Below are 15,156 nucleotides of genomic sequence, written 5' to 3'. Positions count from 1 at the left end.
TCAATTTACTTCTTGAATGTCAGTGTTCTCACACATTTATTTACGCTTTTCTCTTACCTTTCTGATAAACATCTTTGGTAAGTAAGATATACTGTTTCAAGTTTTTGTCATTAAAACAGACTTCATCAGTGGTGCAGCGCAGATTAATAGGACCGTTTCTGTTTCTTGGGAATAGGCAGTCATTTGTAGGAATAAATTGTAGAATAATTTTTATAAAGTTGTAGTTCTATAGAATTTCTTTAAAGTTATGATAACATAATTTGTAATCCTAGATTTTTCTTGCTTTAGAGAAGGTTATCTCTTATTGCTATCTGCATAGAAATTTTTACTTCAAACGCTCTTAAATGATAGAAATATTTTGATATGAAGTACTCCTAAGATGGTAGGATTGTGTTCATTGGGCTTTGCTTATTTGCTCTTTCTGTTTGTAGTTTTGTCGCCTCTTCTCATGGATTTTAACAAGTAAGGCTCACTAGGGCATGATACCATCATATTAGAAATGAATTCTGTGTTAATTATTTTTCCAAGTTTAAGACACTGCTGTATGTACTTAATAACTTCAAAGTTCTGTCATAGAGAGCAGTGGCTCAATAAAGAGCACTGAATCTTGAGAGTATGTCAGTCATGTATCACTAAATTTAGCACATATGGTGAACCCATCAAAGGATTTTCTGCTTGCAGTAATTGACAGATAGCCCAGAGGTTTTGATGTCACAATTTCTGAAAAATAATACCTTCTGCAGCGAAAGTAGAGAAATATTAAATATTAAAAGTAATATGCCCTGAGTAACTATATCCTGGGGACTGTGTTTGTACACGCCAAGGGCAGAATGCAGTGACTTCTGTTGTTGGATTCCTGAGAAATTTGTTCAGCTCTGTTACCTATTGAGTTGTGCATTAGAATAATCCCCCATTCCCAAGCTAAATTTTCCTTAGAGAATACATTCTCCCCACCCCCTCCCCCTTTTTTGTGTGTGTGTGAAATCAGCGTTCTACTTGTCCCTTGTGATATTTGATAAAGAGGCGTTTTCTGGTCAATTCAAACATATCTGGCAAATGGTTTCTTTATATGTAGCTATTTTATTTATAGAAGTATTTATGCTCATGTATAAAATATAGTTCTTCAGCGTGAACCTTATTGTTCATCTTAAGGAAGCTGTGCCCTTTGTTCCTTTTAGGAATGCTCCTGTAACTTCCAATCTTCAATTCATTTGCTTTTAATGTATTGTGGTATCTGCAGGTTTATAGAAATGCAGTTGTAGTTCATTATTCCAGTATCCATGATGTTTTTCTTGTCTTAGAAGCTGCCAGTGGTACTTAATACCACTTCAGTCATAGCATTCTATCCTTAGTTGAAGACTGTAAGCTAAAATAAAATGAGAAATAGTATCTTTGCTGAGGGGGAATTAAAAAAATATGTACTTACCATTTTTTCAGTATGTTTTTTACTAATTACTGCTTACATTTCTACTTTACTTTCATTCTGATTTTATATTTATTACTGTTACAACTTTTAGATGAGAAATTGTAACTGGAAAGAGTACTAAAAGTGAAAAGTCAGTATGCATAAAACCATAGGTGGATTGAACATGGTAGAAAGAATGCAAGAAACATGGAAGTAGAAGTAAACAGAAAAATAAATTAATTTATAACCATTTATTGCCTTGATAATGTATGTCTCTCAGAATAATTATTGTTTTGTGTTGCTTTGGGTAAAGAACAGAGGACACTTCAGCTGTGCAAACCACAAAACATCTGCCTGCCTTTTCCAAACTTCATAGTACATCAGTTGTCATCTTGCTTTTTATCGCTGTAAGGTTGGCCCCTTGCTACCAAAGTCTATTATCCTGCATCTGTATAGTTTCCATCCACACATTCCATTATGTATTTTGTAGATTCTGCTTGCTGAATCCAGCATTTTAAGTCAGTTATGCCAAAAAGCACCTCCACTGAAAAGGGAGGAAAGATTACATGTAGCCATAGCTTCTCTGGTCTGTGCTAAAGGCATTTGCTGTTTCTTGGTCTCTTCACTGACGGTGTAAACCAGCAAAGGCCCACAAATCTTGCCGACTTCACTGTATAGTACAAGGCGTGATAAGGTGTACTCAGCATTGCGGGGGCCGCACTGGGTCATTTGTTGGTGTAGCCAAATGACATGCCATTGTTTTGCAAAAAATACAGGTTTTGAAAGATCTTCTTCCTAACAATAAGGTCTAGAAATTACTGGGTCCTTGTTGAATATTCAGCATAAATGCCCAGCTCTGAGAAAATTAGTTGTTTATGCTCTCAGGCTGATTTTAATTGCCAAGTTGATTTTTTTTTTTTTAAGCCCTATTCCAAAAAGTTTTCTGTAGCATTTCTTCTAATTTTGTATCAGTAAGCCTCCTGAAATAAATTAAAACCTTGAATTCCCTCCAAGGCTACTTGTTATATTTAATAAGTTGTATGTCCTTGGACAAGGAAAGGGAAAATTTTGACCAAAAGATACATCCAGTCCACTTTGTGCTGATAAAAGCATCTTGACATCCTATTTATAAATTACAGTATTCAGCATATGTGCAAAGAATTTTTTTAATGTCTGTTTATTGGTTTATGCTGTAATTTGCATATTGCAGTTTCTTATTAAGTATAAAAAATTAGGTATTTTTAACATTATGTAAACGTTAAAACATTCCCCTCACATCTGTATTCTTCTAATGCAAATGCCCTATGCTATATGAAAGACTATTCATTTTAACAAAAGCAAATCATTGTTACTTATTTTCTTTATGGTTTTGCTATAAATTAATCTGTAATATTAGAACCAAGAATGAGATAACAAGGGAAAAGATTTAACCTTATTCTGAAGTGATTCAGTTTTGGGGAACAGGGTAGAAGGAAATGTTATATAATGGGACTTAAAAACTCATCCACTATTTTAAGGGAGTTTTGTTGGTATTTAAGTGTTCTTATCCAGCTCGTACTTTTACCTTTGAATTATTATGTTGCCTGTCTTGAAAGAGTACAGTGACAGTATTTTGATAATGAAAGGCTGTCAGTTATCACATTAGCTTCTACATGTACTGTCTCTGTCCATGTGATTTGCAGCAGCTTGAAATATTTCCTTGTGAGTCTTTTTGCACAGCTTAATGTTCCCCTCACATGATCAAAAGGAAAGAACCATGATAAACGAGCATTGAATAAACATGTTCAAGATAAGAATTTTTATTTGAGTTTAAAATCGTTCTGTTTCCTGTTTTCCTTTGTTCTCAAGGGAATAGGCCTTGTTTTAATGCAAGGCTCGGTAATGTCAGAGGTCTTAGAAACTTGCATTTTTTCAGTTCCTAGTTTTACCTGAGTTTCGCATCACATGCTCAGCGTAAACTGAATTATTTCATTGTTCTAGTAGTTGCACAACATGAGGCATTTAAAGCCCTCTAAAGGTATCAATAGCTGTTTTACTTTTTCCTGCACCGAGTTCTGTGATACAGTTTTTTAATTGTTTTCTTTTACAGGTTCCTTACAGCCTTTCCTGGAAGCCTGCAGTAACGAATCCTTCTTCCGTGCTTGTTCTATATTGCTTCGAAGTTCTAAGCTAGATGTTCAGATATTGGAAAAGCTCTGTGTTATACTGCAAAAACTCTCCAGAATAAAGTAATCCTTTATTGCCATTATTCTGTTAGTTAGTATTAGATCAGCAAACTTGGGGACCTTTATCCTTCTCCTTTTTCAAAAACTCATCTGTTTTGCTGTTTATTTGCTCCACCATAGACAATGCGGGACTTTCTCTGTTAGCAGTTAAATTGAAACTGTTTGTGTCATAGATGTGTAAGACAAGACTCTCAATTTGAGTATAAGTCTAGTTCAGTTTACAGAGTACAAACTAAAAAAACCCAACAACCTAGCCTAAAGAGGGAATACTCCTTATGTATGCAGATGACAAGAATGCTTAGAAGAGAACCCTTCTTTTCTTTCCCTCAACCTTCAGTTTTATTTGTGTACCCAGTGCTAATCTCCTTTGAAAATTTAGCCTCATCTGTGACTTGCATTCAAGTTTCACCAGTTTTTGTTTCCTTCAAAAACAAAATTTAAAGTCTTGAGCCATTTAAGCCCTTTTGGGAATGTTAATCTTTATAAAATGTTTCCCATTGCTTACTGGTTATTAGTTTATTGTAACAAAGGTCTTCATCATATCAGTAGTAAAGTGCTGCTGAGCTCCATTGGTGCATTACTTAATGGGATTGTTTCATTTATAAAAGCAGGTATCTAAACTGAGCCATTTTTTACATTAGACTTAAAGCTGTTGACAAAACTGAGGTTTTCATTTGACTTTATTAGGAACAAAATTGAACTGTAGGGGAAAAACATGTTTTCCTGTAAAATAATCTAACATAAATTGAAAATATACTAAAAGTAAAATTTACTCAGAAATCCTAATTATTTAAAATTTTTTATTTATTGTTTCTGGAATCTTATTTCACATGAGTGAAACCCTGTTGAAACCTTTCCTTGAGCTTTCATTATACTGCATGTAAATACCACTTACTCAAGTGAAATGATCATTTTTGGTGATTTTTTCCAAGATTTTTCTCACCATGCATTGATAACCTTCTGCTTAGAGACATTATATGCAACGTAGAAGAATTATATGAAACTCCCAGTATAATACACATTTTTCATCATTAAAAAAATAATTTTCTGTAGAATCTTTAGTGTTTAGATGAAACCTCTCAATTTTAAATTGACAATTTTATGTAAAATCTTTTGCAGAAGCAATAAGAAGATGTTTGAATTGTTTAAGCTTCACCAAATGATCCAAGAACTGCATAGGACTACAAATCCAGATCATGCTTTCCTCTGTATAAACCTCAATTCAATTCTGTTGAATTTGGGATTGTCAAGGAGTACCTCTCTTACCTCAAGTCTGAGCACAAGTCAGTAGCACTATCTTTCAATCTAATTATTGTTCTGTATCATTTATACCAACTGCGTATGTTACTTGAAATTTTGATTATTTTTTTTTACTGTTTTATATAAATAAATTAAGCAGGACCTCAGTACTCTATACGTTACTCTATCATGTGGAATCTCATTGATATTTTCCTCATTCATAAAAAGGAAAATGAAAAATTGTGTAATGTGCTAAATGGCTTTTTTCAATACTTTTTAAAAGAAGGGAAATAATGCTGCTGTTCTGAATGGCTCATGCAATCTAAGGAATTGGATACCTTGAGTAAGTAGATCAGAAATAGCAACCTTTCCTTACAGGTATGAATCTTAGTTACCTTTGACTCTTCAGAGAGTTTCACAAATTCATTTATTTATTTTATGGTTGATAAGTATCAGACAGGTATCTTACCAAATTATCTTTTGAGATAATTACAACTGTAATGATTAAAACCAGATTTTGATTTAACATAACTAGATGTGTTGAATGAGAAATTTTGTTGTTGTTTTGATTTCAGAATATCTTAGTGTTGTTTGATCTTTTCCTGTATTTATGTAACATTTAGTATTTTATCCTGCTTTGTATGAATTTCTTTTGTAACTTTGGGTTGTAATATCTCTGCAAATGTGAAAAACTCCATTTCTTAAAATGCCTGGCAATAGTAATCCCTAATGTAAAATTATTGTATTTTATTCTTTCTGCTATATTTTGTATTAATTTACAATACAATACAATCTTCACAGTAACCACATTTCTGAGTGTGATGAATGCATTTTTTGTCTGCCACAGTTCAGTGTTCAGAAGTTCCTACACATAGGAAATAGGATCCTTTTTAAAAATTCAACTTAGTCTTCCATTTCTGATTTCTGATTTGTACTGTAATTACTGAAAAACTTTAATTGTAAAATTGAAACTGCAGTTAAAATTTAAAGATCTGCTGTATGTTAGTCTTTGACTAATGCTGGCAGTCAGTATAAAACTTCAGAGAGATTTACTTCTCATTTTCATACATTTTTTTTTTCTTGGTTTCCCTTTGTATTTTTTACCAGAAGTCTTTGAAGTTGAATTCTAACTGCAAATATTTTTCTAGCAATTTGTCTTACACTTCTGACAAGCTTTCCTATGAAAGGAGTCCACCAGATTTGGCATATCCAGAAGTATGTCCAGAAGAGACAGCAAGCAGTGTGTACTCTTTGGGCAGGAAACCAATTCTAGGTAATTTTTAAATAACACTAATCATAGCTAAAAGCTTTTGCTAACAATGGATTATGTTTTGGAATAAGTATTTCATCAGTAGTTTCGGTTTTCTGTCAGATTTACCAGCAGTGCAAAAGCTTTGCATATACCCTTGGCTAGAGACAAAATCCTCTTATTTAGGAAGTGTGTTCCCAGTCCTTATGTGCTTCTCCATCTGCTTAGTCATTAAAAATACTAGAAAATTAATAACCAAAAAAAGCTATGGAAAGTTTTTAGGTTTCCTGTATCCACAGGAATGTTGATTGTGCTCTTGGCTTTCAGCCTTCATCACTGTTGTTTCTTAATCTGCTAATCTTCCTTGTGGTACCCGTTTAACACAATGCGTTCATCTAATAATGGCAAAGGTAATGCAGTAAAAGAGGTGCATAGAGTATGGGGTAGCTTTTCCTATTGGTCCCTTGTGTTTTATATGCAATAGTGTTTACAGTCTGAAAAGATGAATCACTGTTAATTTCAAGTTTTTATGATCTAGAATGTTTCTGTTAAAATGCAAAAAAAGAGAGGGTTTTAATTTGTTAAATATTTATGCAATTAAATTGATGATCAACTAAGGATGAGACTAATGATTTTGATCTTAAGTAAATTTTAACTGAGCTGTGAAGAAAATACAAGTTCTTGATTTCATATTCATATTGCAGTAAACATAAGACGTATCAGAAATAAAGAAATAAGTGATTTATGCAAATGAATATGAAGTGTCTTGCGAAGGATAGATACTTCTATAAATAAAAAAGCTATAGTAAAGTTCCAAAATGTGCATGTGATTTTTGACTTGGTAATCATTCTTGGGTGAAAAATGAAAGTCACAAATACACTCTAGTAGAGTCATATGGAGGGAGTCATATGGAGGCTAGACTTGCGATGGTAGAATTGAATTTTTTTGAAGCTAGTTGTTGATGGACAACTTATAGTAGTTCCCTAGTACATTGTCATAAAACTTTTCAATGAAGATCTTTAAAGTATATAAACCATGCCATGTTTTTTCCCAAATTTATTACTAATCAGTCCTCTTAATGGAGAAGTATTTATGAAGCCTTCTATTATCTAGAAAGGTAAAACAATGATGAATTTGGAATTGGTTTTATTTGCCATCGGATTTTCAGTTTGCATTGGATTACATCTTTAAATGAGCGTGGTTTTATGGGACATGCGGCGTATAAGTACAAGTGAAAAGATTGTCTTAAAACAATATGATTTCAGGATCAGAGACTTTGAGGAAAGTAAGATGTCAGTCTACCAACAATGGATCTAAAATGATGGGAAATTATAAACTGAAATGGAGATTTTAGATCTATTCTGTTTCAATTTGTAATTTATTATCTAGAGTAACTAAGCTAACTAATAATGGTGTCTACGTTAGAAGCATAGATAAGCTAGCTTGCCTTTGTTATTAACAAGCAGAAATAGGTACTGGGATAAATATTGTACCAAAATCACGGTTATTTCTATATATCTGCTTCTAAATATTTGGTATATCGAATTTTGTACACACCTGCTTGTTGCACTGTCTCGAACATCAGTCTTGTGGGCCAGCCCACCCCAGTTGTCCACACCAGTCCATGTTGTGGCCTTGTTCAAACATGCCCATCCTGTTATCGTTCCCTTGAGTGACCTTGGCAGTCTCTGTGGGGAAGGGGAACAGAGGAATTTGGTTGCATTCCCTGCTGTCTTTTGTGGATTTGGTTTGGTTTGGGAAGGATAGTTTTCTGTCAAGTTGGCCATGCTTTGGGCATCTCTTTATATAGTTTTTCCTTCTCAGATGAAACCTAGAATTTCCTGGGTTTTTTTCTGCTTTTGTAGCATTTGGGTACTGTAATATAAGTATGAATTTCTACTACTTTATCCTTCTCTCAGAAGACTGTTTACAACAAGACATATGAAAAAGTTAGCTGTAACTCTAGCTATTTCCCACAGTTGCTGATTCCCTAAGGAAACATGGTTTATGTGATCACTCTCTATCTGCATTCCTGAAAAGGGTTATGCTGTTTTGAATATGCCAGCCACCTCTGGCCAGATTTGGCAGCAGGCAAGAGAATATTAATTTTCAACCATTTTTTTGAGAGAATTTGAGGAGAAAAGAGAGACCTTATGAATACTTGCACTTAAAAGAAAGTCAGGGGCTCTTCACACTTTCTGGGAGCAACCAGCTGATCAGTCAGAACATGTAGCTTCAAACTAGCTATAGTCTGCCATGTCTTGCTTGTGCGTAGGTCTCCAGAAGCTGTCAGGTGAAAGGAAGTTTCTGGTAGTCACAACCTGTCACTTTAAAGGAACATAAAGAATTGACCCACAATTTTATGTTGCTGGTTTTTGGAACAGCTCTGAGAGTCCTTATTCGGAAAGTCAACAAGAATATTGCAACTGTTCATTTCATCCCAGAAAAGGCTATGAAACTTGAAGAGAAATCTCTCTTTTTTTTTTTTAAACTCCATCTATTGTCGAATTGTAATCACCCTTGCTGTTTATCAAATGCTTCCTGTCAATAAATGGGCAGGACAGTGTTTCAGACCTGATCTATAAAGTCTAGATTTCACAAATCTGTAAGAAAGATCATTCCCTGGACAGGGAACAGTTGTATTTGCAGACGCTTGGCAGATCTAAATAAAGTAGGCTAACACTACCCAGCCTGCAGAGGTGTGCTCTGTTTCTTCATATTGCTGACTTTCACCAGCTGATAAAAGGTCTGTATCTTAAAGTGGGTTTTCACAGTTATTTTCCAGTTCTCCTGACCATGACTGGCTTGCAACTTTTCTAATGTTATTTAAATGAATTTAATATATTATGGGGAAAAATTTCTTGTAGCAGATAAATTAACCTGGAAGGTGAAAGTACGCTGAAGGCAACATATTTTTGAAGAACTTCTATTCACAATCAGCATCAATATTTAAAATATATGATTTAACTTACCAGACCAGATTTAAAAGGAGCTGTAAGTAGAGCTCATAATTCAGAGCTATGACACTGGATCTTTTAATTATATACTGAATTTTTCACCTAAAACTTTAATGGCTTCAGGGATTGATGGTCTGATAGAAAGCATTTATCTTCAGGATAACATATTTAAATGTAGTCCAGAAAGTCTGAAAATTTAATCTATGAAACAATTTGGTAATCTTCCACTTTCCAAACGGTTAAAGGAACTGCAGTGGCAAAGCAGTGACCCCTTGTGTGCCTCCTGATGATCTAATGCTCACATGTTTTTAAAACTTAAAAAAATTAATACTGCTGTGCAGTGTTGTGATCCTGCCTTTGACATCCCCCTGAGAAACGCTGTGATGGACAAAGGCATCTTTATGTGTTGTACTGACTCTTGTAGTGTGCTGTGTCAAAACCACCACTATCCATCATCAAAAATAGATGTGTTTTGGGCTGATGAAGGCCTTTAATGCTGTCTTCTGACCACGGTTAGGAATGTTCCTGTTTATTAGACTTCTGTTTTTCACCTAATTTTGAAAGCAAGTGTCCTGTATATTTATGACTACCTGATCACTACTAGAAGAGATAACTTTGAACAAAACCACATACTGTTTACCTGCTTGTAGCTACTTTTTTCGAGTGAATGGTCCTGAGTTGAAATTTAACAAGACATAACTCACAAGACATTCTGATCTCTGAAGTCACACAGAGAATTACCTGAGAAAAAGAGATCTGAGAAGCCATATATGTGTGTGTGTGTATATATATATATATACACATATGTAATTTCAAAAACAATTCTTTCTGTGCCCATTACTCAAGGAGATTTAGACTGGTCCCAAGGAATATTTCCCTGAATATACCACCGATCAGTGCAACTTAATGGTAAGTAACTGCCCTGGTAGATGTACACAAGTTAGGTCTCCAAACTCAGTGGCCAGGATACTGCTAACAACAGTAGCTATGAAAGCTCAGCATAGGATAACATTCCTATTGATAAGTTTAATTTCAGGTCATTTTCAGCTTCATAAAATGGCATCCTTGGTGCAGTTGGTTATGGAGAAAAGAAATAAAAATAATCTATCCAGTTTACAGGAAAAAAAAGTATCATGTGGTTGAGTTTCAAACAGGAGCATAATATTCCACCCACACATCAGCTTTTTGGAAAAGCAGTATGCCTTTGAAGAAGGTCGGAGATAACTAGTGTTGCCAGACTGGTTTTGTCCTTCAGAAGAAATAGTATTCCGGTATGTGGATTCAAGAGCTATTTATGTAAGAAATGCAAATAAACAGAATTTCTCTGTTGCACAGTCCTTCCCACAGTGTAGCAGTTTGATGTACTCCCGCTTTGTCCTCTTCCACATTCAAGTGTGACTATGATTTTTTTTTTTAACAGCAGCCTTGCACACCAAGGCCAAATTCCAGAAACAGACGCCTAACTCTGCTTTCTTCCTGTTTCAGCTGTCTTTCTACTAATTGTCTTCAGTGTTACTTCCTCCTGATTTTTCTTTTACTTCTGTGTGGTGGATTAAATTGGAAAATCATTGTGTATTCCTGAGTTGCCTTGCAATACTAACTTGAATCCTATTACAAACTTGTTTTTAAAGCAGCCTCAACTATAAAAAAATGAATTATCTTTTTTTTTTTTAAAAGGTGATAGAGAAATGAGATGCCTGTGTGTGACCTGTATAACAGCTAATCACTGATGTCTTCTGCAGCAGAGCGTGCAAAGGCTTCTTATCATTCTTCCATAAGTATTCAGATGGTCTGGTTTCACAGAACACTGGCAAAAGGGAATCAACATTTTTCTGTCCTTGAAGAGTGGCTGATAGTGATAAATTAATGCCTGAGGTAACAGGTGCTATGCAGTATAAATCATATCACAATAAATAATCAAAAGAGCTTATTTGGATGTGAGGGAAATAGAATATATATGCAATATTATGTGCCTAGAACTAGATATAGACCAAGGCAGTGCATTCATACCCTGTTTATATGAATATATTTACAGGAATATGCATTAGGAAGCCTATGCAATACATATAAGGGCACGAGCTCTCTTTGCTTTTCATTATCACAGAGGGCTATAGAAGTTGCTTGCAGAAGAATGACTTCTGCATACAGGAGTCATTGTTTTACCTCTGGGTCATGAGTTTCACCTGCAGCAGTAAGGTTTTTTCTCTTAAATACACCCTCCTTATAACAAAGCAGGACTTCTAAATTGTATGAGGCTTTGAGTTCAATAGGGAGAAATTGAACTGGCATGCCTTTTCGGCTCATCCTCCAACCCATACCACTGGGCATTTACGCACATTATCTTTTTGTTCGTGGATAATGGATTGATGATCCCAAATTCTAGAATGTGGAGGCAGTCAGCTGTTGCTTTATGCTGCAGAGCAGAGACCCATCCTTTTCAGCCCAGCTTACCTCTGTTGTTTCTTTTTATTAATGTCATCAGACCGGGACCATCAGGTATTAAAGACTATGTAGAGGGCAGTTCCTGACTGCAGCCTGAGATCAGAGAGAGTCTGCAAAGTCCGGCAAGTTTCTCTAAGGAAAACTGGGATGATTCTGGTCAGGCTAAGAAGCTGGGATTATGTGGAAAAGGTCTTGCAATATAGTAAGTATTAATCTTGCCTGGAGGAACTTGCCACAAAGTCACCCAAAAGGCTAGTTATGGAGTTGGGACTAGGTTTATCTGTAGACACAGAGTTAAGTGCTTTCTCTAGCAGGACCTGCTGGTACAAAAAAAAGAAAAAAGCCCTAATGCTATTTTTACAGTGTCCATGACATGGGCTGTAGAAGTCCTTGGGACAAAACCTTGAGTTGACCAGAGCTTTGTATGAAGCTCTTAAGTTTTTTATTTTAAGTAAGCATTTCCAAGGACTTAAAGGCTCTTTTCAACTTGAAAGCTGCATTTTACCAGAGTAAAAAGAAGAACAATTAGCTCTTAAGAGAAAAAAAAAAGAAAAGAAAAATGCACATCAGAAAGGAAATAACGGGTCTTGTCGATAATTTTCTCCCTGACCCACTCATTTCCTTAGGGGCTGGGTCTTAATTTTAAGCCCAAGTCTACTAACTTTCTGTTTGCAGCAAATTCTGTGTCTCCTGTCTAACTCCCAGAAACATTCATCTTTACATTACAACTATTTGAGGCCTTGTCCTGTACCTGCCCCTGCCCTTACCAGTGGTCTCCCATTCCCTGCTGTGCTGCAGTCTCTCTCACTTTGCCTCCCAGCCTTTCCCACGTTGCCTTCTTGAAGCCCCTCTTGCTGCTGGCATGCCTATTTGCTCTGAAGGAAGGCACAATTTTTTCCTCTGCCCAGAGGAAAAGCCTGAGACAGTTTGTGGCAATTAGGACAAGGTACAACAGTAGCCTTTCCACTCTGCTGTGAAAAGGCAGCCTTTTAAAGGAATATAATAGTGTGCTGTAACTGTGATTTTTTTTTTCTTATCTTCTTTTATCGCTAGGACACACTTAGACTGTGTGGCATTTGCTGTGATGAATAAGACAACAACCTTCCAGGGATGATCAAAGTGGATCTGTAGCTGTGTGAAGACATTTCACGGGTTAGTCAAGTAAAAATCACTGTACCTGAGCACATACACTAATGTGAGTAAACATTTTGGGGTCAGGAAGGCCAAGGCACGGCTGGAGCTGAACTTGGCAAGAGATGCAAAAAAAAAATAAGAAGGGCTTCTACGGGTATGTCAGCCAGAAAAGGAAGGTCAAAGAAAGTGTTACCCCCCCGATGAACATAACTGGCAAACCGGTAAGAATGGACGGGCAGAAGGCTGAGGTACTCAACAACTTTTTGCCTCAGTCTTCACTGGCAACCTCTCTTTCCCACACCTCTCAAGTGAATGGACCACAAGATGGGGGCTGGGGGAGCAAAATCCCTCCCACTGTAAGAGAAGATCAGGTTCATGACCACCTGAGGAACCTGAACATACACAAGTCTATGAGACCTGACAAGGTGAGTCCTGAGGGAATTGGCTAATGTAGTTGCCAAGCCACTCTCAATGATAATTGAAAAGTCGTGGCAGTCAGGTGAAGTCCCTGGTGACTGGAAAAAGGGAAACATTGCACCCATTTTTAAAAAGGGTAGAAGGGAGGACACCAGGAACTACTGACCTGTCAGCCTCACCTCTGTGCCTGGGAAGATCATGGAACAGATCCTCCTAGAAACTATGCTAAGGCACGTGGAGGACAGAGAGGTGATTCGAGACAGCCAGCATGGCTTCACCAAGGGCAAGTCCTGCCCAACCAACCTACTGGCCTTCTATGATGGAGTGACTACATCAGTGGACAAGGAAGGAGCTATGGATGTTGTCTGTCCGGACTTCTGTAAGGCCTTTGACACAGTCCCCCACAACATCCTTCTCCCTAAATTGGAGAGAGATGGATTTGATGGATGGACTGTTTGGTGGATGAGGAATTGGTTGGATGGTTGCATCCAGAGGGTGGTGGTCAATGGCTCAATGTCCAGATGGAGATCAGTGACAAGTGGTGTCCCTCAGGGGTCCATATTGGGACCAGTACTGTTTAATATCTTCATCAATGACATAGTGGGATCAAGTGAACCCTCAGCAAGTTTGCAGATGACATCAAGCTGAGTGGTGCGGTTGACACACCTGAGGGATGGGATGCCATCCGGAGGGACCTGGACAAGCTCGAGAAGTGGGCCCATGTGAACCTCATGAGGTTCAGCAAGGCCAAGTGCAAGGTCCTGCACATGGGTCGGGGCAACCTCCAGTATCTATACAGCTCAGTGGAGAAGGACTTGGTTGTACTGGTGGATGAAAAGCTGGACATGAGCCGGCAACATGCGCTTGCAACCCGGAAAGCCAACTGTATCCTGGGCTGCATCGCAAGCAGCGTGGCCAGCAGGTCGAGGGAGGGGATTCTGCCCCTCTACTCTGCTCTGGTGAGACCCCACCTGCAGTTCTGCGTCCAGCTGTCTGGTCCTCAGCACCATTGGTTTGGGTTTTGTTTCTGTGTTTTGTTTCATTAGTTTGTACAATGGAAGGACATGGTTTTATTCAGATTTGAGTTTGTGCTTTGTCAAGTTAAACCTAAGAAGCCAAAGTTTCTCCTTTGGGTGGCTGTGCAGAAGCCTATTAAAGCAGAGAATGCTCAAGCCTCTCAGACAGCAACGCGTTTAGATGCAGCAATGCCTGTTGGGATCGTACTTCACACCATGTTAACTCCTGCACATATAGTGCAGGCAGTAAAAAGACAGTAAAGTGAAACTCAGAACACCAGTTCCTCCCAACCATCTGGCAAACTCAAAGTTTTTGTTGCAGTTGCTGGAGCCTTTATCTCCTTTAATCGTTGGTGGAAAAAGAATGTATTCATCATGCTGAAACCAACAAATTAATCTGAATAAACAAAATCCCAACCTGTTTTTAAAGTAGGATGGTGTGTTTTTCCATTTAGAAAATGTTTGATCTGTGTGAAATAATACTCTGAAAATCTTAGCTTAGTCACCAGGGTCTGAGGGAAATGCAAGTTGGTGCTGTTTTTTGTAGAAGCTAGCGGTTCTGCTGGCAGTCTCAACAGTGCAGCCTAAGACTGGATGAACATAATTATCCTGTCATGCAGTGAAAGCTTCCAGTTAAGATCTCTGATAATGTGGTGTAGTACTGCTAATTTAGGAACGCAAAATGAAAACATGTTAATGAGAGATTTTGCTACTGTGAGATTACTCACCAGTCTCACAGTCTGTACCAGCTCTCAGTACATATATAATAACTTACAGTTTCTCCAAGGAGTTGCTAGGAGTTTGGCATTTTCATAGTACCTACAAGGTGAAATATTGAACGGAAACTATACTGACAAAGGAAGAATGGTATCTGCTTCAAAAGTTTCCAAAGTGTGATGCAGAGAAGCAGTATCCTACGGCAATGCAAAGATTCCTTCATGTATATTACTTAGACACTCCCATACCACAGGAATGTGCCTGCTAGCCCATGGCTAACTCATTTAATTACAGATTTATAAGGCAATATATGATTTAATCAAAGACATGGCTAATACAACTGTGTTTGACCTC

At 37.1% G+C, this 15,156-nt stretch overlaps 1 protein-coding gene across 1 annotated transcript in view; it reads left to right on the top strand.

Moving 5' to 3' along the window:
• CCDC138 (coiled-coil domain containing 138) overlaps positions 1-6,858 on the top strand; it is a 42,072-nt gene extending 35,214 nt beyond the window's left edge. Inside the window, exons 14-15 of the mRNA XM_075057427.1 lie at positions 3,495-3,633; positions 4,750-6,858. Of these exons, the coding sequence (XP_074913528.1) occupies positions 3,495-3,633; positions 4,750-4,921 (311 nt within the window). The 3' untranslated portion in view covers positions 4,922-6,858. The remainder of the gene's footprint in view (positions 1-3,494; positions 3,634-4,749) is intronic.
• The last annotated feature ends 8,298 nt before the right edge of the window (positions 6,859-15,156 follow it).

The sequence above is a fragment of the Buteo buteo genome, chromosome 25, assembly GCF_964188355.1.
Source record: "Buteo buteo chromosome 25, bButBut1.hap1.1, whole genome shotgun sequence".
In the NCBI taxonomy this organism is placed as follows: domain Eukaryota; kingdom Metazoa; phylum Chordata; class Aves; order Accipitriformes; family Accipitridae; genus Buteo; species Buteo buteo.
This window is presented reverse-complemented; position numbering and strand designations above follow the sequence as displayed.